The sequence below is a fragment of the Dermacentor silvarum genome, chromosome 4 (assembly GCF_013339745.2).
Source record: "Dermacentor silvarum isolate Dsil-2018 chromosome 4, BIME_Dsil_1.4, whole genome shotgun sequence".
Taxonomy (NCBI): Eukaryota; Metazoa; Arthropoda; class Arachnida; order Ixodida; family Ixodidae; genus Dermacentor; species Dermacentor silvarum.
This window is the reverse complement of record NC_051157.2, coordinates 75,422,528-75,448,899: the sequence shown is the minus strand read 5'-3', so window position 1 is coordinate 75,448,899 and position 26,372 is coordinate 75,422,528. Positions and strand designations below refer to the sequence as shown.

Genomic DNA, 26,372 nt, shown 5'->3' with positions numbered 1-26,372 from the left:
ACTACTAAAACAGTGCTGACAGAGTGCAAAGCAACTGTAGAGCTAAATGTGAATGGAGCTGTTAGTCTGTCGTGGTGCTAATGTTGCAGGGTTGCAGCAGGATGCGAAGCACACAACACTTCTGCTATGGCATGCATCAGGGCCCAGGCAGAAGAATGTGACATTGCAATTTATGAATGGAAAGGAAGTTGCATTTGTGTTGCAGCTTCTTCACAGCATTTTCAATTCTCATAATCCACTCTGGCGTGACCATTTTCAAGTAGGCTACAGTAATTGACATGTTGCTTCTCCAGATGAGTAAAGATAACTGTTAGGACAAGAAACACAATAAAATACTATCGGAAAAGTGTATTTTGTTTGAGGCAAGTTTTGGCAATGTGTTGCTTAGTGGATGCATGAGTTTTGTGGCATGCTGTAGAGTTAGTGGCATTGTAGATGATGGACATGTTCATTGTGTTAGGGTATTTTTCAATATAAATTTTTTTAGTATATGCATTATTTAGTAAACAAATTTTCCTTGTAGATATTGGTAATTTTAATGCGGCAGATTTTCTGGGGTCAACCGAAAACTTCACTTGCTAAAGTTTTGAATGTAATAACTTTTGTTTGAACAGCAAAGCATGCTCTCGAGCGAGAGTATGGAAGGAACTGAATGGATTAACTTAGTGCATGTAGATAAGACAATGGTAGAGTGATTAGTATTGGAGGGAGCTTTGATTGGGCAACTGTTACCAAAAAGACAAAAACTAATTGCTCTTCACATCGAACTGCTACTGTGACAGTGAGGTGCAGATAGTAGGCACCAATGTGAAGCACCTTGTGTTTGCTGCTTGCTGTACCGTGGTGCCATCTAGCATGCACTTGGCAAAGGACAGCTGCAGTCTCGGAAATTTTTGTTGCATCTTTTTCTGCCTTTGTTTATTGTGTTATTAGACTTATTAGACACAGGAGGTTTCAGACAAGAGGATTCATGAACCATTGCAGACATCAAGTATGACTTGCTATTGCAGTTATGAGAAAGGGTCAGTGGGGATTCATTGAAAAAGATTGTTTCTGTGAGACCTGATAATCATAGCCAGCAGGAGAGTTGGGTCTGTAGTTGTTAGCTTGTTGCAAGCAATCTGTTGCAAACATTTACAGCAGTTGCTTACAACTAAGTTCAATTGAACAAATTGTACAAAGTGAAGCAGTGGTAAATATGCACTGACAGTAGATTGCTAGCAAAAGGGAACCTAAAAAATAGCTAGTTATCGGAGAAAGTGCTTCACAATAAATGAAAGAATATGATGAGCAGAGCTCTAGGGCACTGTTCAAATAGCTTATATTTTTGTCTAAGGGATGTGGTATCCATGCAGATGCACGTGTCCATGCAGATGCAGATGCACAGTGGAATGCAAGCGCCATTGGCGCTTGCGTTCCACTAGAAACACGAACATGTAACCAATAATTGAGGAACGCTTCAATACAGCGTCGGGATGAACCCACTGTTATACACCGGGGCCGCACGTTTCAGCTTCACTGGTTAAAACCTCCGAGCCGCCCCCAGAGGCCCTGGCAACAGTCACCAAACACGGCCAAAACGGAGATGGCATCGACAACAGTTCTGCGCGTTGCTGGTGCTGCTGCATGTCCAAGTTTGTACAGCTGATAAAACTACTATCCTTACTCCGTATAGCTCTCTGCTAAGTTGCTATTGCAATTGATGCTTCGCCTTTCGGGTGAAACTGCGACATTTTTTTTTTTTTCTACACAACAGATACCATAGTGACAGTTTGCTCATGTTGCATATCCCGACTCCTTTGCACATTTCAGCGCCAGGCGTCGTTCAGCACGGAGTTTGTGCGTGCCCATGGGAGGGCGCTGCACAAGCGTTCCACCATTGAGTTCCTGGTGCGGGGCAAGATGGCCGGTGGTCCCCTGGAGGCAACGGGGGGCGCTCCTGGAACCGCACCAGCTGTGCCTCCACAGGCATACCCTCATCGCTTTGACCGCTGCAGCTACTCGACACCCACCCACTGTGACCTGTGCTCAAATATTCTCTGGGGACTTGTCAAAACTGGTGAGATTCTTAGCCTTAGTCTACTCACACCTATTAACACTTTATGGACGGGTGGTGCCTACAGGCAACAAACCAAAACTTGTCTTTTTTTCTTGCTGTGTTTCAGCTTTTTGTACGAAGTTTTTGGTTAAATGTCTTTGGCCAACACTGAACATTTGGTAGCAAGTGTCATTTGTTGTATTGGAGCTGGAACAAAGGATGACAAAGAAGTTTGGTGCCCAACTCTCCTTTTTTTTAAAAAAAACATTGCCAGAGGAGAAAGGCCGATGTAAAATCCGTGACTGCAGTGGTATCACACAGCTAATGCAGAGGAAATGCAATGCACACTTCTGTTTCACATCAAAGGAATTAATTGTCTGTACAACTTCCACGCAAAGGCATAGGTGGCCCAGAGTGAAGGCCTGTTTTGGCGTTCTGTCTAGTGTTGGCCGCAGGCAACGAACCTATTGGTGGAAAAGAGTCTGCGAAATGTTTTTTTTCTTTTTGTTAAATTTTCTTATTCTCGGTGTATTTTGAACAATTTTATGAAAATGAACGTTTCCTTTGGGTTCATTAATGTCTTGCCCTTATAGGGTTCATAAACCTTACAGAAATCTGTGGTTTTCTCCTTTTCTTGCCTGTTTTGTTCAAACTTTTTGACTTATGAAATTACTAGAGTACTTGATTTATGACTTATTAAGACATGCTACATTGTGCTTGTGCACTTCCTCTGCAGGCATGCATTGCGTGGACTGTGGTTACAACTGCCACGAGCGATGTCTGCCTCAGGTGCCCAAGAACTGCACCAAGTACAAGAATGTGGTTCCGGACCCTGGCTCGACTGCGCTCACCAAGGGGCCTAGCACTGAAAGTGCCTCCATCACCTCCGGTAGGCAACATTTTTGAACTGCTCGCCATTTTGTTCTTGGAACGCATTGTGATGTATTTCAGCCCCTTCTTCAGCTGCTTGCTTATAGTCAATGGTTTGGTTTCTTTTATACATAGCTAGTAGATGTACTCATTGTGGAAGGGGTTTGCATTAACTTTTCTACATTTTCTGTGAGATGAACATGTTTCAAACATGTTCTTACTGTTTCCATAAAGACACCAATGGTATTAGCTGCAGGTGAAATTTTAGTTTGCAGTGGGACTCTTGCAGTCAGGGCAGGGCAGAGTTAGAGAGGTGGAAGAGATGATTGATTGATGGGCTATGTTGCTATTTTGCTATTTTGCCTCTCCCCTGCAGCCTGGCCTTACATACAATGTTTCTTGTGCTATCTCTCCTCTTCTGCTTATTGCACTGACATAAAGTGGACATTATTTTGAGTTTGGTGAGCACCCACAGCACTGCCAAGTCTCGCACGTTTCTGTGCGGCCATTCTTGTATTATGTGCATATGAAATAACAACAAACAAAGAAATGGGTTGGCAGCCAGGCTAGTCTACAGAAAGGTTCTCAAGAGCGTTTTTGGCACTCTCTATGTACAAAAGGAAAAGATTTTCAGTACAGTCCACGCCCGATTTTCCGGACGCCCAATTTTTCGGACATGCCCGATAATTCGGATGCCTTCGCGGCACTGCCATGTACCTCCATAGAGTCAGGGTATAAAAACGTTTGAAATTTGGGACGCAAAAAGCCTTCGCTGTCTGATTTTCCGGACTTTTTCCCATGACCGCAGGTCCGAAATGGCATAAATCGAAGCCACCACCGCCGCCGTTTTGATTATCTCGCCGCCTCAAACCGGCGCTCTCACACGCAGATCCGCTGGCAGCGGCGGCCACCACAGTGGAAACGCTTGGCCTAGCTACTTCGGCGTTCGCTACCAAGCTTCTTGCTGTTTGGTGCCGTGTTTTTCATTGAAACAATTCGCCACTGTTAAGCCGACTCCGCCTTTGTAATCCTCGCCAGTGGCTTCGAAGCTCGAAAAGCACAATGCATTGCATATTACCAGTTTCCGAAAGTCAGCTTCGCCTCAGTACAGCAGTGTTACGCGGTGAAGCATACCAAGAGTGGGAAGGGGCAATTGTCATGGGACACGGTATGTATTATACACGGATGCACCTGGCCGTCACTTATCACAGTACGAGCACCGATATGCCTTATAAGTGTACTGGCAGGTCTTCAGAGCTATTTCGGGCTTGCGTTTAGCTATTTAAACCTTGGGGGCCGTAAAAGGCATGCAATCATTTTTTCGAACTGCCCAATTTTTCGGACGTTTTCGTGGCCCCTAGGGAGTCCGAAAAATCAGACGTTCACTGTATTTCTAGAATTCTACATAGCGAGTGAGACTAAAAGTGATCATAAATGTAGTTAGTGGAATATTATTAAATTACTAATTATAAATTTTTATTTGTCTTGCAAGTAATGTCTATTTCTGAGTAGTCCAGGTGGAGTGATGAAATTGTGCTATGCGACGGGCGATTTTATAAAGACCTGTACAGAGAAAAGCTACTTGGCATAGCACTCAGTTATATGGGCTTTTCTGTCTTTCGAGCTATTGAAGTGTGTGTGGAGCTAAAATGCGAGCCTCAGCTCTGCACTTTGCCAAGCTCCTTGAAAGCCATTGACCCAGCTAAACTCTCCTGAGCTTACTTTATTAAAGCAGGCTTAGCTGGCTTGTGGCTGAAGCCGTGACACCACTCTTTACTTGTGTTTTGGCTGGGCTTAATTTGCGCTCATTATTGCCACCAAGCTGAATGATTATCTCTTCTGTGTGCCAATGGCTTCGTATAATGCAGGCATGCACTCGACCAGCCAGTATTACGACCAGTTCTCGTCCAACTGCCCTGAGAACCGGACACACGAGGGTTACCTTTTCAAGCGGGGAGCCCTGCTCAAAGGGTGGAAGCAGCGCTGGTTTGTGCTCGACTCCACCAAGCACCAGGTGAGGTTGACTATTATTGCTAGACTGATCCGCAATGGGTGTTTTGATGTACTGCGTTATAGGGAAAGAAAACCCATAGAGAAACAACAATAAGAAGACCTGTTTATCTCGTACACCGCTGGGGAAGGTCGGGTATCACTACCATAACTGATGTCATTTTGTGTTTCTTTGTTGCAACACCTGCTGTGTTTTTTACTGTTGCAGCTGCGGTACTACGACGCAGTGGAAGACTCGCATTGCAAGGGGTTGATTGACCTGTCGGAGGTGATCTCAGTGACCCCATCTCTGATCATTCAAGGAGCGCCGAAAAGGGCTGACGAGAAGTCCTTCTTCGATGTAAGCTTTTCCTTTTCTTTTGGAACTCGTACAATCAGTGTTAAAAATTTTACAAAACATGAGCTCCCTGAAAAAAAAAAAAAAAAAATCTAAACTTCTGCAAAGTTCAGTCACGCAGCCTCAAAATGAGTACAACACTGTGTTGCTCACATCCACCATTGCCGAATCGAAATCTCAACTGTAGTCTATGTGTCTAGGGTCTGTGTGCCCTAGACACATAGACCCTAGACACATAGCCCAATGTAATTATGGTTTTGTGTACGTAGCTGGTGCCAGCTTCTTTAATGACCAGAGGTGTTGGAGCTGGCTGTGGTAATCGTAATTGCTTTCATGCCTCCATGTAAGGTGCTCACACTGGTCATAAGATGCCAATTGAGAAGCAAATTGTACCTGAAAATGTTCATAAAGGCATATTGTAAGAAGCATGTGCTCATCTAGAGTATCCTATGTTCATGTGCACTGTACAAGGCTTCTTAATGTTTTTTTTTTTTTTTTGCTTTCTCTTCATGCAGGTGAAAACTAGCAAACGGATGTACAACTTTATGGCAGCAGATGCTGTGGCTGCACAGGAGTGGATCGAGAAGATTCAGTCTTGCCTGCAGTGAGGAGTGAATGGGTCATGTGACCTCCGCTTCCATCCCCACTGGCCTGCACCATAAGCTCAGCAGAGATCTCTTCATACGTCTCTTTCCTAAGGCTCTCGCACTGCACAGGATGCTTGGAGCAAAGCACTGCGATCAAGCTCTTCACTGTGTTTTTGCTACTTCCTGTAAGATTTTTCTGCACAAGCAAGGAAGTCAACCAGCTTGAAGAGGATGCCAGAGACCAGAAAGATCAAGGAGTGGTGAAAGAAGTGCCACTGTTTAGCCATGCCTGCATTAGAATGCGCAGACATTTAAAATCAGTCTCATTATATTCAAATCCTCGCCACCAGGTTCTTTCGAAAGGGTTCTAGAACCAGCCTGCTTTCAACATTGATTCCAAGAAGAGTTTACTTGGCAAAGGAAAACCATGGGGTGCTTCAACAACCACGGCCGAAAAGGAGGCAACAAGCAAAATGGCTGCATGATAATGCCCCCCAAGTTTGGCAGGCATTTTTAATGTTCATTTTGAATGCAGCATCCTCTTGCAGGGTAGATTAAGCGCACTGTCTAGGTCAGATTCTCGTAACTGTTGAGAATATTTCTGCACAACAGACGAACAGAGCTGCTATGAGAGGATGGCAGTGGCTGATGGAGGAGGCCGCTTCAATGTGAACAACAAAATGACCTTTTAAGACAAGACCACTAGTCCAACGTGCCACTGCACCAGTGTTTCTTTTCTTGTGTGTGTGCCTTAGACTGTTTTAAGTTTTAGCCCTTGACTCTCTATCTCGTCATTGCAGTGGACACTCTTATTAGATAGCTTGTGTTTTTTTGTGTTGATGTACTTTTTTCTTTTTCTCATGCCAGTGGGCCAATCATTGTGACCCTTCTCACCGCTACTGCCAGGCAATGATCGTTTCCCTATTAGCCACTCGCATCAGTGTGCATTGTTCACATTTTTTTCCCCTTGTTAATGGTATCTTGTTGTGGACCCAACATTGCCCGGCGACATTCCAGTTCTGAAAAAGGTCATTTCCCTTGTTTTGTTTGCTTTCGTTACAGCAAAATGAAAATGAAAAACATTGTCTTTCTTGTCTTTATTGCTTGAAAATTTTTAATTTTTGCCTTGTGCCACTCATGTACAGCATGCCAGAATACTGCAATCTTTCTTTATCAACAGCATTGAATGAGAAAGTAAAAGACAAATTGAAAAGCCGACTAGTGGTATAAATGTCAACTCGAGATTAAATACCACCAACATCTGGAGGTGCCTGTTGTAAGTGATTTTACTGGCATGGGCTTGCAGCATGTTTCCCAGTAGCTGATGGGTACTGTTTTGAAATATAAATATAAATGTAGCAGCTGTTATATTGTTCTGCTTGGCTGACTGGTCAAAATGGGTGGAAATGTATCTTTATTTGTAAAGTGCAAATAATATTTTGTTGTGTGAACAGTACAACAACCTAAAGAGCTGACTATATAAAGGCAACATAAAGAATAGCTATGACAGACATGCTATTGTTTTACAATGTGTGCATTCTTTTCGCGCTCTTATTTGCACATAGGCCAGCATGCATACAAACACATGTACAGAAAACTAAAGACTCCACTGGCAAATGCACTGTTAGAAAAGAAAAAAAAGATTGTCTAGGAAAACCTTTATTTGTTCTTGCGGCAGACAGATTGCAGTATTCCGGTTGAATGTAGCCAGTCAATGTGAACTATCGCTACTATTACTGTTGCCTTTAAAGTGTATCTAGCTACCTACGCAAAAGCTGACACACTGGCATTGCATCCTGTACATATTCTATTGCATGCCTAGTGGTTGCTTTCTTTTTGTTTCCTGCCTGCCTGAAGCAAATAGGATTTTCCAATGTGCACAGACAATATATAAAGCAGGTGTGAAATTTGCATTGATGCAATACTCTTGTTGTACATATGGAGGATGCCACAGTGGTGGTTCTTATGCAAAGTGGTTGCAGCTGCAAAGCTGTAGAGGAGCTACTTCAAGACTGCCAGTAAGCTGCAACCTGAGGAAATGTATTGAAAAGTGACAAGCTTCGTGCGTGCCCAATAAAACGAAGCCCCTGAAAGATGCTGCATGGACTGCATTTATCGAGAGCTTCTTTCTCGCTGTTGGCGGACCATTGTGTGCATGCGTGAGTTGCTAGAAAGAAATCTGGCGAGTTTTGCTTATCGAAATTTGCCTTTGCCTAGGTGCTACGGAGGAGGACGCACTTTGCTCCGTTTGTCTCTAGCCGAGCTGCACTGCGTGACAGTGGATAAGTACTTCGTAATAGGCTCACTCTCCATTCGTGTTTTGTGATGATGCGCTTATGACTGTGATTTCCTCGGCTCGACTCACATGTTCAATAGACTATCTAACTGGAAAAAGAAAAAAAAAAGATCGGTAGAATCCATCTCACGATGAGTGTCGACGGTCATCTGACGACAGTGAATATAGCGACGCAACGTATTGCCACCGTCGAAATCAGCTATGAGGCGTGTACTGCAGCGGGACTCATCTTTTGCGCTTCCCTAATAAATTCCCTCGATAATTTGATAGTACCGCCATTCTTTGAACTCTGATGCCGCCGCGCGACCTCCTTGCCCCTTTCGCATCCCCTCCACGGAAACCGGTCTTGCGCCCGTTTTTCTGCTCGACGATTGGTCTCCCTGCCGTTGCCCTTGGAAACGTGCGAATCTAGCTTTTTTTTTTTTTTTTTCGTTGGCGCCATTTTTCTCCTTGGCTCGGCGCAGCGAACGTTGCACGCTGTGTTTGCTACGGTGTTGTGCTAGCGCTATGCCGTGCTGTAACGCATATAACTGCAGCAAGAAAGCGTGAAGATGGTTATGCAGTTTTGACGATACCACGAGGAAAACGTGACTGCTTGCGCAAGAGGCAGTGGCTGTACAACATTTGCCGAAGGAATTTTACCGCGACAGCGTTAAGGGCCCCGTGTCGCAGAAAATCCGGCGTCGGTGTAAGCGCCGGCGTCGTTGGCGGAATTAATCATTCTGCCAACGACCCGACCGCGGGCGGGGCAGCAACACTACATTTGCTAGACCGGGCAGGCCCTTCGCGTGGCACAAGGGAACAAAAATAAAATTTCTCAAAGTAAACTCCGTCAGAAAAATAGTAAAGTACGACTTAACCATAACCTACAGATGTGATAGCGTCGTATTGTAATTTAAATATATGAGAAAAAAGCCTGATAAGCAGCCAGGGATCTTTGAATGCTATCGCGTTCCACTCGCTCTTTTTTGGTTCCTGCAAAGAACGGGGTTGTTTGCGAGGTAAGGCGCCTTTCTTATTTCTCGTATCAAAGTAGACCACTCCCCCACGAAGGTTTGAAAAACTATGGTGGCCGCTTCTGGTGCAACAAGTCAAGAACGGGCTGGGCTAGGAGGCATGAGCCTACCAGAAAGCCCGGACTTGGGTTTTAGTTCCTTCGGGGCTAATAAATGTTATTTCTCTCTCTCTCTCTCGTATCAAAGCATCCCCTAATGCTGTATTTTTGTTATTCTACATTTGTTATTTTCGGCGCTAACAGCCAATCAATAACGTGCCTCATTAGATATTCTGGTTGAAGCAAACGTAGCGCATTCTGTTGAGGCCACATGTGAGTTGGAGGGCACGAACATGTTCTGGCTGCAGTAGTCATCTGGCTGAGAAATCTGGGAAGAAAAATCTTCTCGCCTCCTCAAAACTCGTCATGGGCAAGTGGGCGAAGTACAGCCGTGCATATAAGGAGTGGGAGAAGGACCCCTCTTTAATAGGCAAAGTTTACTTTATGCGCCTCTTTGGTTTTAAAAGCGTCTGGTGCTGCGTAGTTCGGAATGGAGTGAAAAACTCGGCCAGTTTCTTACTCCATTCCAAAATTTCCAAAATTCATCCTGCACTCGAAGGCAACTATACTGCATCTGCAAAGCATAAAGCCATTCAAGATTTTAAAATTTGCAGTTGAGAACGAGCATGTTTTAAGGTAGAGTCAAGGTGCCAATTGTCAGGTGGCAATTAAAACCTTAAACTGTAATTCATATCTTCTGTTGTGCATCAGCAGGTCGTTTTGTTTGCTCCCACTCAAAGGCGAATTGCAGACACTTGGCAAAGAAAATGCGAGAAGGTTTCAAGTTCTCTCCAGAGTCCAGTGTACCTTCAAGCGGCAGCATTTGCCAACTCAGCGTCGAGCGGCTTTAGAGTAAGAAATACAAAATTGAGAGAGAGCGGGAGAGAAATAGCATGTTTGTTTCCTGAATCAAGCTTAGGAAAGGCATGCCTTGAACTATCTCTCTTCCCTTTTTCTTTACCTCCTACTCCCCCTATCCCCTACGACGCTGCGCCGTGCTCGCTTATGGGCTGCAGAATTAAGCGTCTCTTCCTTTTGTATAATAAACACCTCTCTCTCTCTGCCTTGAGCTTGGGCCGCCTCTTGGGCACTCGATCGTGACTTCGAGGTTGGAGCTGGCAATATTTTGCCCATACCTCGGGAAAAGCGAGGCTCAGAACTTGGCTCAGTAAATACCAATAAAGTCATGAGTAAATTGGAAAAGAAATCTTTCGGCTCATTGTAACAATAAGAGGTGTCCAAATCCATGTCTGAGTGGCAGCTCTCACTATCTTTACGCAGATCTTGAGGCCAGTGTTGTGCTGGTTACATGCGGCAGTACGGTAGCGGCAGTTCATCAAACGTTTTGGATACGTTTTATTGCGATAGCAATTATATGGACACTCCAAAGCAGATTTCTGCCGTCGGCGTCGCCGTCGTCTTCGCCGTGAGGTTCCGTATGACGTCAACGGCGATGAAATTGTCGCCGCGCTCCGGACGCTGTATGTGCGAGTGAAAGGGCGGGAGGGACGCGATTTTCGGAGAGCAAACGCGCGTTCTGCGCCGTGCTCCCTCCTTTTCTCCTTTCCATATATAGAGAGCAAACGCAACTTTTTCGGTCGCGCGAGTTGGCGCTGAGCCGTGCTCCCTCAAGGGCTGCAGAAGATAGCGCCAACCTTTCCCTTTCCCTCAAGAACCACTCATCATCATCATCGGTCGCGCGAGAGGCTGTGGGGGGAGCGTAATTCATTTTCCAGGGCAGCTGGGCCCTCGACTGTGGCGCCGCCGCTCGGGAGAACTTGAAACACGGCGGCGCCTCGGATCTGGGCACTTTTGCTCCCTAAGGATCGCCTTTGCCTAGGTACCACGACGGATACGCCACTAGGTCCGTTCGCCCCTAGCTACGCTGGCTGCACGGCTGCACAACTTGAAACACAGCCGCGATGAAGACGCGCCTGCTGCATTTGTTGCGCTGCCGTGCTCTACAGTCGTGAAACGTGTTTTCTCTGTCGCGATGGGGGCATATGAAAACTCTATAATCGCAATGTGGTGAGTAAAACGGTTCAAATTAACGACGCGGTATCAGTATTTCTGGTTCACTTTGGTGCCGAAGCATCGCTTGTCTCGCGGGAAATTTGCACGCTGTGAAAGTATATTGTGAATCTACCACTGGGAATTTCGCGTATAAATGCATTTCGAGATTCTGCGTTTACGAAGCAACCTGGCAGTAACTATAGCATTTCTGCGTGACACGCAGAATAGGATAAACACACACGCTCAGTGAAGCTACTGAGCTGTCGAAGTGACGAAGCGCTTGTACATAATAAGCTGTCGCATTTGATTGGGTGCGACCTTTGTTTAGGCTAGATATGCCTAAAGCAACCTCGCTTTTCTAAAGAAATGACTAGTTACAAATTTATGACATATGATATACACCATGCAGTTACGGGTATATTTTTGACTATACAAAAATACATTTGATTCATGACAAATAAGCAACTGCGCACTGAAAGCGAAGCTGAAGGAAGATGTGGACACAAGTGCCGAGTTTCAACTGGAAAATTTGTTGAATGAACGAGGTAATATAGACTTAAACTGCTCATGCGCCTGCAAGGCAGTGAACAACTCATGACAAGTATTCGTGGTTAGATAGCTGATTCATGTTTTCAATGTCTGTTATTCAATTATTGTTTTTTACAGACAATTTATAGACCTGGGTTTTATGCTTACTTTTGCTTTGCAGTCTGAGTTTGGCGCACGCCCAAAAGACACGTTTTTTATTTGTTGCTTCTGTTATTAGCTTCTCGAACATAGCAGGCCCCAAGCTATTTTCATTCTTAACACTGCTGGCATTTTCATTTTCTTATTTATGCTGCACCAATAACGGATCCAATAAAAAGTATTAACAAATTAACAATCTAAAGCTGCGCCCACCTCGGCTATCAACGATCGGTGTTCTGGTGCTGCACAATCTCGCTAACACAATCAGTTAGTCAGCCTTCAGTAGCCCTCCAAGAAAAAGAAGTTTCCTTTTTAGACCACGTTAATCATTGATAGCCGGTCAGCACGCTTAGTAGAAAATTGCTGAAAATTGAAAAAAACAAAAAATATCAGAACCATTGAAATGATTCGACATTGCTTTAAGCAATTGAGTGCATTTCTCACAGCTCCAGACAGTATGCAAGTTTCACTAAAATTTTATGTCATCCTTGAGTGGCTGATTCATGTTTTCAATGTCTGTTATTCAATTATTGTTTTTTACAGACAATTTATAGACCTGGGTTTTATGCTTACTTTTGCTTTGCAGTCTGAGTTTGGCTCACGCCCAAAAAACACGTTTTTTATTTGTTGCTTCTGTTATTAGCTTCTCGAACATGGCAGGCCCCAAGCTATTTTCATTCTTAACACTGCTGGCATTTTCATTTTCTTATTTATGCTGCACCAATAACGGATCCAATAAAAAGTATAGTCGATGCAAACAAATAAATTTTGCTACGAAGCTTGTTCTTTCATGAGAAAACATCTTTTTGTCCTCCACAAAACAACCTGTAACTGCATGGTAACGGGCAGCACAAACGAGTACTAAAAAGAACCACACAGGACGAGTGCTGAAGTTCAACTAAATTTTGTCCACAGAAAACTTTTTTTAAATACAAACAAGATTCTGTAAGCCAAGCTATCATACGACATGACAACAGAAAAAGGAAAAACAATACAAACGACAAAGATATCAATGACTTAAAAGCATAAGAAAACTTATATGTTGATACCAGGTATGAATCGTGACACACTAGTTCGGAATCACTTGTAAAATCTTGCACATGTGCCTAGCTCTTTTCTAACACGGCTACTTCACTTTGTAAAAGTGATACCGACGCCCGGGTGATGCACGCACTTCTTTTCTTTGTGTGGTATGCTTCAAGCAGCTGACGCGCCCTCCGATTTTTGTGTTGGAGAAGCACTTCAGCCTCACTAAGTGTTGGTGCACAATCTCAACTTTTGCAGTGCAAGGCCAAGTGGGAATGCACTACATCTGTACATCTCCCAGTTCGGCCTGTGTATATTGGACCGCGGGAAATTGGTAGACAGTATACCACCCCACTTTTACAAGGCACAGTATGCATGTGGTGCTTGACTTAGCAAGTGCCTTGTTCGGTAGCACTGGGTGCGGGCACGTGCTCTTACTGCTGAGCAAGTTGTTCCAAGTTTGCAGATTGACAAAAACACTGCTTCCATGTTATAATTGCTGGAAACATTCTCCAATCGATGTTACTCATTGCTGCTGCCCGTTACCATGAATCAACACAACTCTCCCAGTTTTCCATTCTTTCGAATTCATTTCTAGTACAAAGGGCACTTTTCCATGTGTTTGTGCTGCCCACTGCCATGAATCAACACCAATTCGCCCAATTTTCCATAACTGCATGCTGTATCATATATGATACAGCAATTAATGCTTGCCTGAAAGAACCAGCCAAATGTATTTCTCGATTGAAACATCACAGTAGGCTAATAAAGAGTTAATAAATATGTTTATATATCTTGTGTGTCGATTTCAAGTGTACAGATCGTGCAAATAACCTGTGTATTTACAAACTTCTTGTACATTGTGTGACAAGATGCCAGTATACATTATATATTCAAGCAAAAATACCTTATTTCCAGTGCAAAAGTCGCTGTGTACTATTTGATTGCTAAAGAGAACCGAGATTCATAACTCTCTGCTTTCTTTTAGTGAGTGAAATAAGTTAAACTTACTGTATAACATTGTTTGCCGTCATACAGAGCATACCAAAATTAACTGTAACTGTCAATTACTTTGCTCTGGGTGAAAGTTTTGTTTATATGTATACCAAAACCATTCCTGAATGTCTTGAACAGTTTATTTCTACATAAAATGATCGTAATCACCTTGAGCAGCTTTCATGTGTTTATGAAAGCAGCCCAAGAAAAATTTTCATGCAATTCAAATCTCGTGAAGAAATATTGGTTTGCACGTCGTATTGCCTACACTTTTTATGCTTTCTGTTGCAGTGCGGCTTCATCTGGAATGCGACTCTTCCTTTCGGGTGTGGCTTCATGGCAGTGCAACCTCTATTGCAGGAAAGCCACGCTTAATCCTCTTTTGTGCATTTGAGTTACAAAAGATGGGGGGGAGGGGGATTCTCACTGCACTTTTTGGCAGCGCATCAAAGACTTTTATTTGGAATTGTGCGAATAATTAAATTTTCAAATTGAATACGAATATTCTGAAAAAAGAACTAGCTTTGAATGTCGATTTGAATATAGAATACTCAGGTAATGCCTTCTATTAAGCTTAGCGCTTTATTGTTGTTAGTGCAAGGAGAGCAGATGTGACAAATACATTGATATTAGGTGACAACAGGCATCTGCATTCGCCAGAGCACTGAAATGTTTACGTTGTGCATTTTTTTGCTTGCATTTTTCACTATCGAAGATGTGTTGGTCTGGGCACTATATTTTTGCATCCGCTGCTCTGCTGCTGTAGTGTCGCATGTGTTGCAGAGGAGTACCTTGACTGCAGATGTTGACAATCCAACGTCTTCCATGCATTCGTAGTGAGCAGGAATGGTAGCTATGTCGGTTGATGAAAAGCATGCTCGTGGAGCAGGGTCTTCGGCACTCTCCATCGTGGCATAATGCAGTCTCTCAAATGATGAAGCGGAGTGAGGCTCTTCACTATTCATAGCATATTATATGGCTTCAGCGCTCGCTTCCTATGGTGGAAAAAAAATCTACCTACTGAAGTCAATGCTGCGGAATTTCGAGCTGTAGTTGTGATCTAAATCTGCACTATCAATTTCCATTTGTGCAGCTTCTGGTAGGAGCTGATATCCATAGCCTGGTCACAGCAAGCTAATGGGGGGTGCAATGCCAGTGGGTTAGCCATAGAATCACAGTCGCAACTTGGTCAGTTTATACTGATAAAAGTAGTCTATCAAAGCGTCTATTTTCAGAAGAGAAAATACAGGTCAGAGTTCGAATTTTTAAATTTCGCGCCTGAACTTCACCGCCACTACATCACGGGATTAAACGTACCTTGTCATATTTGAGCCTTTCTGGCTCAGGAAAATATTTTAAAACTTGCTAAGTTCATCCTTGGGCTCTTTTTTATTACAATGCAGTCAATCCTCACCGATAAAAAAATGAGTGCTGACACCACAGCCACCCGAAGTGAACAGATGTGCTGTCGGCATGCTCTGAAGCACATACCGAATTGACGCAGTGAAGTGCACCCATCACCCTCTGCCCAACCCTCCCAAATTGCAGCGCACTTGGAAGACCAGCAGCCACGATTCAACTTTTGAGAGCAACTCGCGGCACCTCTGAACCGCCGCGCCTCATCGCTGTGAAATGTACAGACTCCCACAACCCCAACCAGTCATCTTCAATTGTGCAGGTGCGTGCATTGGCTACCTGTGCTGTGATTGGGGTTGACAGTGGTCACTGGGTCGGCACAACAGCTTGAAGAACCGACAATAAAAATCTCAAACAGGGCTTACGCTGGCGCAAGGTGTAGTTCTAGCACGGCCGATCGACACCTTTGTCACCACCGAGATGGCACCCCGATACCAAACTTGCATTGATGGATGGACCTCCTGGGCGCCTCGAAAGCCTGTGAGTCTGCCCCAAGCAGTACAATTAATCCTCCGACCTTATTGGCCTGATTCTATTCAATATCGCCCTGCACACACTTCATTGAGCGCTAAGCAATGTGGCCCGACTCACCATTACTGAAGCAAAGGCACTTCCCGGGGAGATTGACAACCTGAAGAACCTGGCATTCCTAACTTGCATAACGTTCAAAGTATCCCAAAAATTTAGCCCCACAGCAAGTATTCACCTTAACGACAACCACAGTACCGTGCAAATTTATGAAGCCTAGACGCACAATGCATGTTACGGGGTTGTTCATAACATAGAACCTGGCACCAAGACAGAACTCATGCGAAAGCTCGAGGTGCCTAAGTTCAAAATCCTAATTGCCCGCATAATGGGCCGAACAGCAGTCGCAATCCTCACCTTCGGAGGATCATCTTTGGCAGTGGAATATACCGCTGCTACCCGCACCACCCTCGCGAGCAGTTGTGCACTACATGCTTCGGCACACGCCATTACGCCAATGTCTGCCCAGAGTCCAACAGGCCCCACTGCAGAAACTGCGCACAGATCACCCATCTGGCGCAAGAACATGAGTGCATGTCATGCTGTCCTAATTGCAATAGGGACCATCCAGCTGATGACCCGGATTGCAAAGTTCGTCGTACCACGGACAAGGCAGTGTGGCAGGCCGTGTACCTGAAGGAACTGCAGCTCGGGGAGGAGGAGGAGCGGAGCGCTGCCCAGGATAAACCCAAGAAGGTCACCATCGAGAACCCTTCCACCAGCCAGAGCAGAAGCAAGAGCCGAAGCAAGTCCCAAATTGAGCCCCGAATGAAAGTACAGCACATCAGCTAACCGCAGATCACGCTCTCAATCTAAACAGAATCAACAGAAGGTGAGTCAGCCACTCTGCACTCCTTCCCACCCCTCCACCCTTTCCAATGCATGTGAAAAAAGAACTACAGATAGCTAAAATGTCAAGGGCCACATTAATGAAATCCATGCGTGGGATTTCTTAAGCTTGTCAAAATCAACCGCACTCAACACTGACAGAAGAGGACATCGTCCACGCACGCATGACACCCCTCCGACAAACGACACAGAGCAAACAAATTGATACGTTCCCTCCCGACCACACGCCATCGGTATCGACGCAGGCCCTTCTGAAAAAGCTCAAGTGGGACGCGGCGGCATTTGGCTACCTCGAAGCGGCGGCATTCTTTGACGATGGTGTCGACAGTAGAGACGTCGTTATAGACGAGCAAGTTGAAGGCGTCGTCCGCGATGCCTTTCAGGATATGGCCCACCTTGTCAACCTCGGTCATGTGCTCGTCGGCTTTCCGGCAAAGCGCGAGCACTTCCTGTATGTAGGCGACATACGATTCTGTCGACGACTGGACACGGGTAGCAAGCTCCTTTCGCGCAGCCTGTTGGCGACCTGACGGGTTGCCAAAGAGGTCGCGAAGCCTCTCTTTGAAAGTGTCCCAGCTGGATATCTCAACCTCATTGGTGCGAAACCAGACAAGAGGTGTCCCGTCCAGATAATATATCACATTGGCAAGCATGATGGTAGGGTCCCAGTGGTGGCTTCGGCTAACACGCTCATACATGCTGAGCCAGTCGTCGACGTCAACGCCATTTTGGGCGGAGAATGTCCCAGGATCACGGAGACTAGGAACCGTAACGTACGTTGTGGTAGGCGCCGCAGGTGTAGGTGGCGACGGGGTGTTTCCATCGGAAGCCATGGCTGAGAAGACGACGGTGCGGCCGCTTCGGAGCTCCGTGGCGAGGACGGGGAACGTTCCACCTCCACCACGATGTTACGCGAAGAACGAGTCGGTAAGACGGGCAACTATTTACAGGATGTATTTACAACAGCGGTTGCAGCGCTGACCGGTTAGGTTCACAGCGCGAGCCCAGCTCGTTCTTCCTCTTCTTTTCTCGAGTGATGGCGCCCGCGCGCCTCGGTCAAACAATCAAATACCACACGCGTGTAGCAATATAATGAGCCCACCACCTTGTTTGCAGAATCAATGCAAAATCTTTGCAAAGAGCTCAAAGCAGATCAGAAGTGGAAGTGCGAAATGAAAAGGCAAGCAGAAATTGAAGTAATTGTAAAATCGTTCTTCGAAACTTGGTCCACTCCTGTAGAGAACTGTGCTCCCCGACCGCCAACCTCTCGTGCCTCACCTTATCCCATTCCACGACCCGCTGCTTTCTAACCATCTTGGCAAACAAGATCGTGTCGACCATGATGCACAAGAGAGTATGGTCGCTCATGAGCATGTCATGCGCATTGTACCATGAAGCTGACAATGGCCCTTTGCTCAGGGTGAGGTCGGTTGTGGTGTCCCTCTCAACCGAGTTGCTGTGTATGGTTGGTGAATTGGGGGTGTTTAATACATATTGTGAATCATGGTGCCAAGATGTACAACTACGTGCGGAACTACTTGAGGCATCATACATACACCCTCAAGATTGGCAATATGACATCTAACCCCTACGCACATTTTCAAAGGGGCATCCAGCAAAGAGCAGTGCTCTCAACACTGTTCAACTTAGCAACGTGTCGCATACACAGAGCTCTACTACCCATATATTACACACTACGCTGACAACATAACCATATGATCAACAAAGGCTCTCCAGTGCAAATACAGGACACCTTGCCACATGCACTTGGTGCAGCTCAAGCGGCAGCTGCGAGCGTTGGCTTGGAGTGCATCCTGGAGAAGTCAGAGCTGCTGCTTGTGCACACCACACAATGGGGACCCCCACCCATCACCCTATACAACAAAGCACAATACATTCCACAAAGACATACAACTACTATTAGGCCTGTACATGTGGCGAGGTGGAGGGGGTGCGGTGACTGCAGCACTTGCTAAAGCAGATTGAGCAGGTCTTGAACAGTATTTGCAGTCGCCATCGAGGGCTTCATGAGACAGACATGCTGTGGCTGCGTGACGCCTTACTCATGTCTCGCCTCTGCTATCACGCACCATACATTAATCTCATAAAGGCACAGCACAGCAAGCTTGACACTCTCATTAGCAAAGCCACAAAACTTGCAATAGGGGTGCTGACAAACACAAGTACGTAGATCATAGAGAAGGCAGGTAACCATAACATCCTAGAAGAGCTTATCAGATAAATGCAGGCAGGAAATTAGACTCAGTAGTACCACATCGGCCAGAAGAATCATGCAGATGCTGGGTTTCGAACCCAATGACACCCCACTGCCCGCTACAAGCATGCTCGGCAAAAATTCCCCAGCACTGCTCAGAATAGCCCCCATACAAATGCACGTGGACCCCCCAATGAAACAAAGAATGCAGAGAACAGCGCATCACATACTACAGCGAGTACATTCAACGAGCCAACACCGACACATGCCTGTACACCGATGCTGCCATCAAAAGCAGCGCAGCAGCCATAGCCGCTACCAATCACTGCCTTATGATCACTCGCATGCAAACCATCAAGACGGAGCCACAGTGAACTGAGCTTGCCGCCATCATTAAGGCGATTGAAGTCCCACCAATCACCGCGAGAAAATGTATCATATTTACAGATTCGACGAAAGCCTGCCAGATATTTCAGAGCAGGACTACTTCCCAAAGATTACTGTGAGGCAATCAACAAACACCTGCACCTGCCCACTGGAGTGATCTGGATACCGGGGCTCGTGGGAATGGAGGGCAGTGAAGGGGCTAACCTGCTCGCCCGAGAAGCACCGTGCTGGGCCTCTTTCGTCGGGCCCCTGCTCAGGTCAATCCTCTCAAAAGGCTCCCGCAATTCTCACATTAGCACCAAACAGAGAAGACAGAAGACAATTTCCAACGCTCAGCCCACATATCACCAGACTGCAGGGCACACTAATTCGCCAAGCAGAAACATCCTACATACGCAAACTAGACAACACCTTATATGGGGATAAGCAAAAGAGCCTCTGCCACAGTGCGGGGTCTGTGGCGGTCACCCAAACACTCCACACGTACTATGGCACTGCAGGCCTCCATTCCCAACTCTTCCCATTGGCTCCATTCTCACACTACCCCCTACAGTCACCACACAAGATGACCAAGCGATCTTGGCTGACTATACATCGACTTTGCAATGGTGCAGGCGACCAGCGGGCGCCTGGACTGAGGGGTCCAGTTCATCGCACAATTTTTTTCTGCTGCTGCTGGACGTCACGGCGAGCTATTGGAGCGTCTGTCGTCCCACGTAGTCCTCGTGGGCGCTACAGCAGCTGCGCTGTCTGCGGCCGAGGGCGGTTTCGCTTCGTACAAAGGCTCGACAGTGACATGTACATGTCTAGTAGTGCCTTTTTACTTTAAACCATCCCCGTCCCTCCACGAGCTCCGTCCCTCCTGGCATTTCACGTGGAGGCAGAATTCTTCACTGTTCTTGCATATCCGCTCCTAGAACGTTCACCTTCACTGAGCCAACCGATGCCGTAATACCGCGTTCACACACTTTCGATATTAGCTCTCGATCGCGGTCGTCAGTGCTCCTTGTGATCGAGATTACTTCCATTGGGCGCGCCTATAAGTTAGAATTAAGTGATCTAATATAACATGAATACTTAAGTCCATGTGACTGTTTCGTCAGCTATGGGCAGATTATCTGACAGATTATTGTCGTCGTGGAGGAATATTGGGTGGATTTTCGACAACCAACGAAATATTCTCACGCGCTTTAAAAAAAGAGTTAGGCAGTTTCGGTTTTCTACTGCGTGAAGCGCTACACGATGGTGCCAACTACTACCTGAAACAAAAAGTAAGGCAGTTTCGGTTTCGGTTTTCTAAAGCGTGTAAGTAAGGCAGTTTCGGTTTCGGTTTTCTAAAGCGTGAAGCGCCACAAGGTGGTGCCACCTACTTCCTGAAACAAGTGTCATGGCGGCTTCCTGTTTGGCTTTTTGAAGTTGAAACAGCTCAAGTACCAAGCTTTCTTGCGCTATTTGCATGATATTGTGTTCTTAAATGTACGTCTTCGTTCCAAGTTAACTTAGTACCATCTAGAAAATCAAGCATGGATATTTAATTTTCGGCGCTTTGTGTACCCGTCATACCTGAAGGCAAGCAAGTCGCCACTGCGTCCTGCACGAACTTGTGGCCTGCCTGTCGAGGTGAATATGTATTTCTTTTTCCTTTACATGCTTTATTGGTATAGAGCTGTATACAGCCACCGTTTTTCTTGATTCTGGGCTTGATGAAAAGTGAAATTGAGACCGCTGTTAGGTATCGCAACCACGGCCTGCTTCGTTATTTGCTGCAGTTTTGACGATGTCGGAACACGTCGCATTTGTTGCTCCGCATTGTTAAATAACACAACACTTGGCATATTGCATTTGCCTGGTTTGCTAAGAAAAAATTACTGCGCCATTGGAGAAGCCCGCGTTGGCGTGCACTGGTTTGGCTGTCCGTTAGCAACACATGTTTCGGAGGAACGTCGCAGATGACAGCGCCAAGTGTTTTATTGAATAACGCGGAGCAGAGAAGTGCCATCTCGCTGCGAAATTTTTTTTAAAGGCAGAAGGGCGGTACGCGTAAAATAGAACAGGTGCGCGGGTTACGGGCAATGGCGATGTTGTAAGTTTAGTGCACGTGTGCGGGGACTTGGTAAAGTTCGTGCAGTTCCTACTGGTTTTGCATTCTGCAGCTACTCGCAAGATATTGTGGGCTTGGTTGCTGCGCGCTGCAATCTGTCCAGCTATTATACGTCCCAGTCATGCGGTTGGCTGCCTGTTGCAGTCAAGAAAAAGTCATCTCTCAGACTGACTTATAAGATCAATCGCTACACAGTTTCAGAAAGCTGGCACTGACCTTCGAAACATTTCAGCTGAGAGATGCCAGGTACTAGCTGACACATTGTTAACAGGGCTTCGAGGTATCACTGTGTTGAGCTCCATGGCTCTTTGTATAACTGCAGTAATCCAGAACAGAATTCTTTTTTTTTTTCCGATTTAGTGTTCTTATGATGATCCATCCCTGCTGGTGCATGCACGTAGACTTTTGATATTACCATCAAGCCATCCTACTAAAATAAACATTTTGAATACCTAGTTGCTCATCATCATTTTTCTAGTGCTACACAAATAATAGTCTCACTGCCACATTTGCTGTGAACACGGTAATGCTCAAAACAAATGTGCATTCATTGCATATCAAGGCAAGTGTAAAAAAAGAAACATATCCGGATTATTGTTCTAAAACTAAAAGGGCTTGAAATGTCAGTCTCAGGAGAAAAGAAAGCTGCCGTTTTAAGACATTTAGAATATGTACTGGACTCCTAACTTTAATGTGGAAAAGAAGCTGTATTGTCGCACTCGCCACACGTTGCAGTTATAACAGAAACCTGGCTTCATAGCGAAATCCCGCCTGCCCACAAAATAATTCGTAGAGATAGAACTTCTAGGGGTGGTGGGGTTGCTGTTATTGTTAAGTCGTTCGTGGAGGCCATTCTGTTATCAGATTCAAGCGACACCGGAAGTCTGTTCGTAAAACTGAATATTTATGGTCATGTTTTTATTTTATGTGCGATGTACAGGTCGCCGATTATTTATTAGGGATAAGTGACCAGATTGCCCAGTTCAATAGAAATAAGCTATTAGTAGTTGGCGATTTTAACCTTCCAGGGCATTGACTGGGATCGTGTTATGTCAGGTGCCGGTTCTGTTCTCGACGCAAATGTGCTTTTTGATATGATGCTCGACCACAAACTTGTACCAGTAGTTCGTGAACCTACCAGACTTGGAAACGGTCTTGTTCGCTCCTTGACCTTGTCTTTCTTGAACGCTCCTTTTCCAATTATTCTGTATCTATGGGACCTGGGTTGTCTGAATATGAACTTATTGTTGCATCGTTCCCGCTGAATGGTACTCGTACTCACGTGCATGACACGCATCCGCCTACGATTGTGAAAAAATTTTGCGCCGGCTGCTGATGTGTGAATAACAGATCATCTTGATTCTTGTCTTTCTGAATTTTGCCAGAATGATGTTCTGCAGCTTGGGAAAAGTTTAAAATCATGTGTTTATTCTGCATTGATCAATTTATACCTAACAAACGTAAAAAGCCAGTTAACATAACTATGGATGAATAGGTGCACTATTAAATTAAAATGTAAAGCCAAATGCCTTAGAAAGAAAGGCCCAGCTACCGATAATTTAACCAATGTTTGTGTCGCCCTTTCTGTAGCCATTGCAGAAGCAAAAAATTTTTATTTCAGTAGCACTTTACCGAATTTTATTAAGGAAGATCCCCAGAAGTTCTGTAACTTTATCAAGGAACAGAATCAATCTATAACAAATATTATCCATGATAGCATTCCAATAACTGATCCCAATGCTGTTGCTAACCTTTTAAATGACCACTTCCACAGTGTCTTCTCCCCGCCCACTGAACCCTCTTTCCAAACATCACTGTCCTGCTCTTCTGACGTTAATATTTCTCATCAAGGTGTACTTAATATGCTACTCCGATTAAAAGTGAAATCATCTGTTGGTCCAAATTGCATTCCCAACACCTTCCTTCGGCGTTATGCGGAACCTTTATTTTAATTAAATGTCTTGTAGTAATCTTTCAAGCCTGTCTACATTCCGCGGTACTTCCATTCGATTGGAAAGTAGCACGTGTTGTCCCTATATTAAAAAAAGTTGACCCAAGTTCAGTCTTGAATTACCATCCGATTTCCATGTTGTCCTGTTGTCCTCTTGTAAATTAATTGAGCACATTGTTGCTGACTACATTAATGATTTCTTAAACAAGCATAACATTTTATCTCCTTTCCAAAATGGCTTCAGGAAGGCGCTCTCGACAGTCACCCAATTAAGCACAGTCAATCACTCGTTTGCTTCTGTCTTAGACAAGGCTGGCCAAGTAGATATGATATTTTTGGATTTTCAAAAAGCTATTGATGTAGTTCCTCATGACAAATTAATTTGTAAATTAGAATTCCTTGGTCTTCCTGGCTTTATCCTGCCCTGGGTTTCTGCTTACTTAACGCATCGAAAACAGGACGTAGTGATTGATGGGCAGCAGTCCAATACTTTCAGTAACCTCTGGCGTGCCTCAAGGCAGCGTGCTTGGCCCACTACTATTTCTTATTTATTGTAACGACATAGCTGACGTAATAGAGGCCCCTGCCAATATTCGTCTGTTCACAGACGACTATATTATTTTTAAGGATATTAATACAGTTAATGATCAACTATATCTTCATTTAGCCTTAAACATCATTCTTGAGTGGAGCAAGAAGTGCGGAATGAAACTTAACTCTGATATGGTGCTTCTATGTATAACAAACAAAAAACTACCCCTGAAGTTTTCTTATTCTATTGGCCAAGACCCCTTGGCCAAAGTGAGCGAGTACAATTATCTTGGAATTACAATTACTAACAACCTAAATTGGAATAGCCACATTGCTGCTACCGCCTCTTCTGCTTTTAGAAAGCTATGTCTACTTCGCCATAAGCTTAAACATGCGTCCCATAAAGTGAAATCATTAGCCTATGCCCCTTTTATTCGACCCAAATTATAATACTTGTGCGTTATTTGGGACCCGTTTAACAAAATCAACATTAACGCCCTTGAAAAGATACAGAGCCATACGTTTTATTTTTTCCAAATATGGCCGAGAAGAGTCTATAACTGAATATAAGTCTCTAACTGAAGCGCACTAATCGTTTTCACACCCTTCAAACAAGGTGAAAAATGATACGCCTGAAGTTCCTTTACTCCTTCGTAAACCGTAAATTCTCTTCAGATCCTAGTCCATACATAACTCTTCTGCATCCAGGAAAACCAGTCATTCCCACCCCCTCGCACCCTCCCCTTACATTGCCAGGACAAACCTTTTTAAATTTTCTTTTTTTCCCCGAACTATACAAGAATGGAACCTCGTCCCTTTCCAACATCTCAACTCCTCTGATTCATTTCAAACTCATATTATTAGTATTTCCTAAGTAACATTGCTCTTTTGTGCTATTTTGTTTCCTTTCCTAAGTTTTATATTTTGCAATTCTGCCTTTTGTACGCATATTTTTTATGTGTTAACTTGCCCCTCCTGGTTGGGCCACACGGCCTGCAGTATGATGTAAATAAAGTAAGTCCTTGATTTTCAAGTGTCAAGATGTCAGGGTTGTGTGCAGTGAATTTGTGTTTAGGCAACATTGTTTAATTCATTGAATCTCTATATGTGGTCTTGTTTCTAACCAGGCTTTTAACCAAACCAAAGATAAACCATTATTTTCAGCTGAACCGAACCAAAATGTCAGAGGAACTGTTCCCAACTGGTTTGACCAACAGGGTCGGCCCAGGGTCATCGTTGCTGAAATTATGACTGTGCATGGTGCTAAGCTTAAACCAGAACGTGCCTCTTGCATCAATCTAGTGCAGTGCATGGAGTGCTGCCCTGGCAGCAGTGATGTGGTTTGCCACGGTGATCTCAGAGGCCCAATGAAATCCTCAGCTTTCAGTTTGCCAAGTTCACACCATTTGATCGCGACTGTATGCTGCTTTAGTTGATGCACGGTTTCATTGCGGTTCCATGTGCAGTCTTGTTGACTTCATTTGATTACGTGAAGCAATGCAAGTACTGTACTGTGTGTTCCAGGGACTACTTAGTGTACGAAGCGAAAGGTCAAGTTTGATTTGAATTATGCTGGACTACCAATTGCAGTTGCAGGAAATTAATCGACTAGCTCCATTTTGTGTGGCTTCCAACGTGCAGATTAAGTACTCATGATGGCGAGACCATATTGAGGATGCAAACTCGAGGTGTGGGTGGACAAATGTTAGGAATGCTAATTTGCGGGGTTACTCAAGTTACGATGAATGTAACGTAGTGATATTGAGGCATTCACACATAAGGCTGGGATACGAAAGGACCATATTGTAGCGGGCATTTCGTCCGAGATGGCATACTGTGGGAACGCAGAATGCTATATTTGTATTTTGCGCGAAAACAGCAAATCAAGTAGTGTCATAGGACTCACTGGTAATCTTTAATATTGGTGCGTGAGCAGACACGAGGATATATCACATCTTGTGAAAATTCTGGGTCTCTTGCTTTCCCCATCTTTTGAATCCTTGTATGCTATCTTCACTTGAGAAGATTGTCATATGCTTTATATTTATTAAGGCCAAATGACTTTCTTGGACATAGTTGACGGACTTAAGAGTGGGCTTGAATGTGTGCGGTACGCCAAACACGAACAGCAATCTGGTCACTGTTTCATTGAGGGTGGTTGTTTGTCTCGGGAAGCTGAGAAAAGCACTCATATCCTTGGTGCTGTGATTATGCACATGTGAGGCCAGGTTGATGTGTGGCCCTTGTTTCTGTGGTTGTATAATAATCAAGCAAGAGCTGTGTTCCAATGCCCATCCATCATTGTGATCCTCAGAATTCCCCATTTATTTGACCTTTTCTTCATTTGACAGCTGTGCATTTGGGGCCACGATCTGTAGCGATGCCTTCCGCTCGATTATATATGCCACTCTTATCATCCACCGTTCACAACCGGCTGATCGCTTTGATAACGGATAACGCGGGTGGGACGTCACTCTGAC

The 26,372-nt window shown here is 44.8% G+C and overlaps 1 protein-coding gene across 1 annotated transcript in view; it reads left to right on the top strand.

The window, feature by feature from the left end:
- Positions 1-7,935, top strand: part of LOC119450257 (myotubularin-related protein 5-like) — a 131,999-nt gene extending 124,064 nt beyond the window's left edge. The window contains 5 exon segments of the mRNA XM_037713650.2: positions 1,813-2,059; positions 2,775-2,927; positions 4,777-4,922; positions 5,127-5,258; positions 5,771-7,935. Of these exon segments, the coding sequence (XP_037569578.1) occupies positions 1,813-2,059; positions 2,775-2,927; positions 4,777-4,922; positions 5,127-5,258; positions 5,771-5,863 (771 nt within the window). The 3' untranslated portion in view covers positions 5,864-7,935.
- Positions 7,936-26,372: the final 18,437 nt, after the last annotated feature.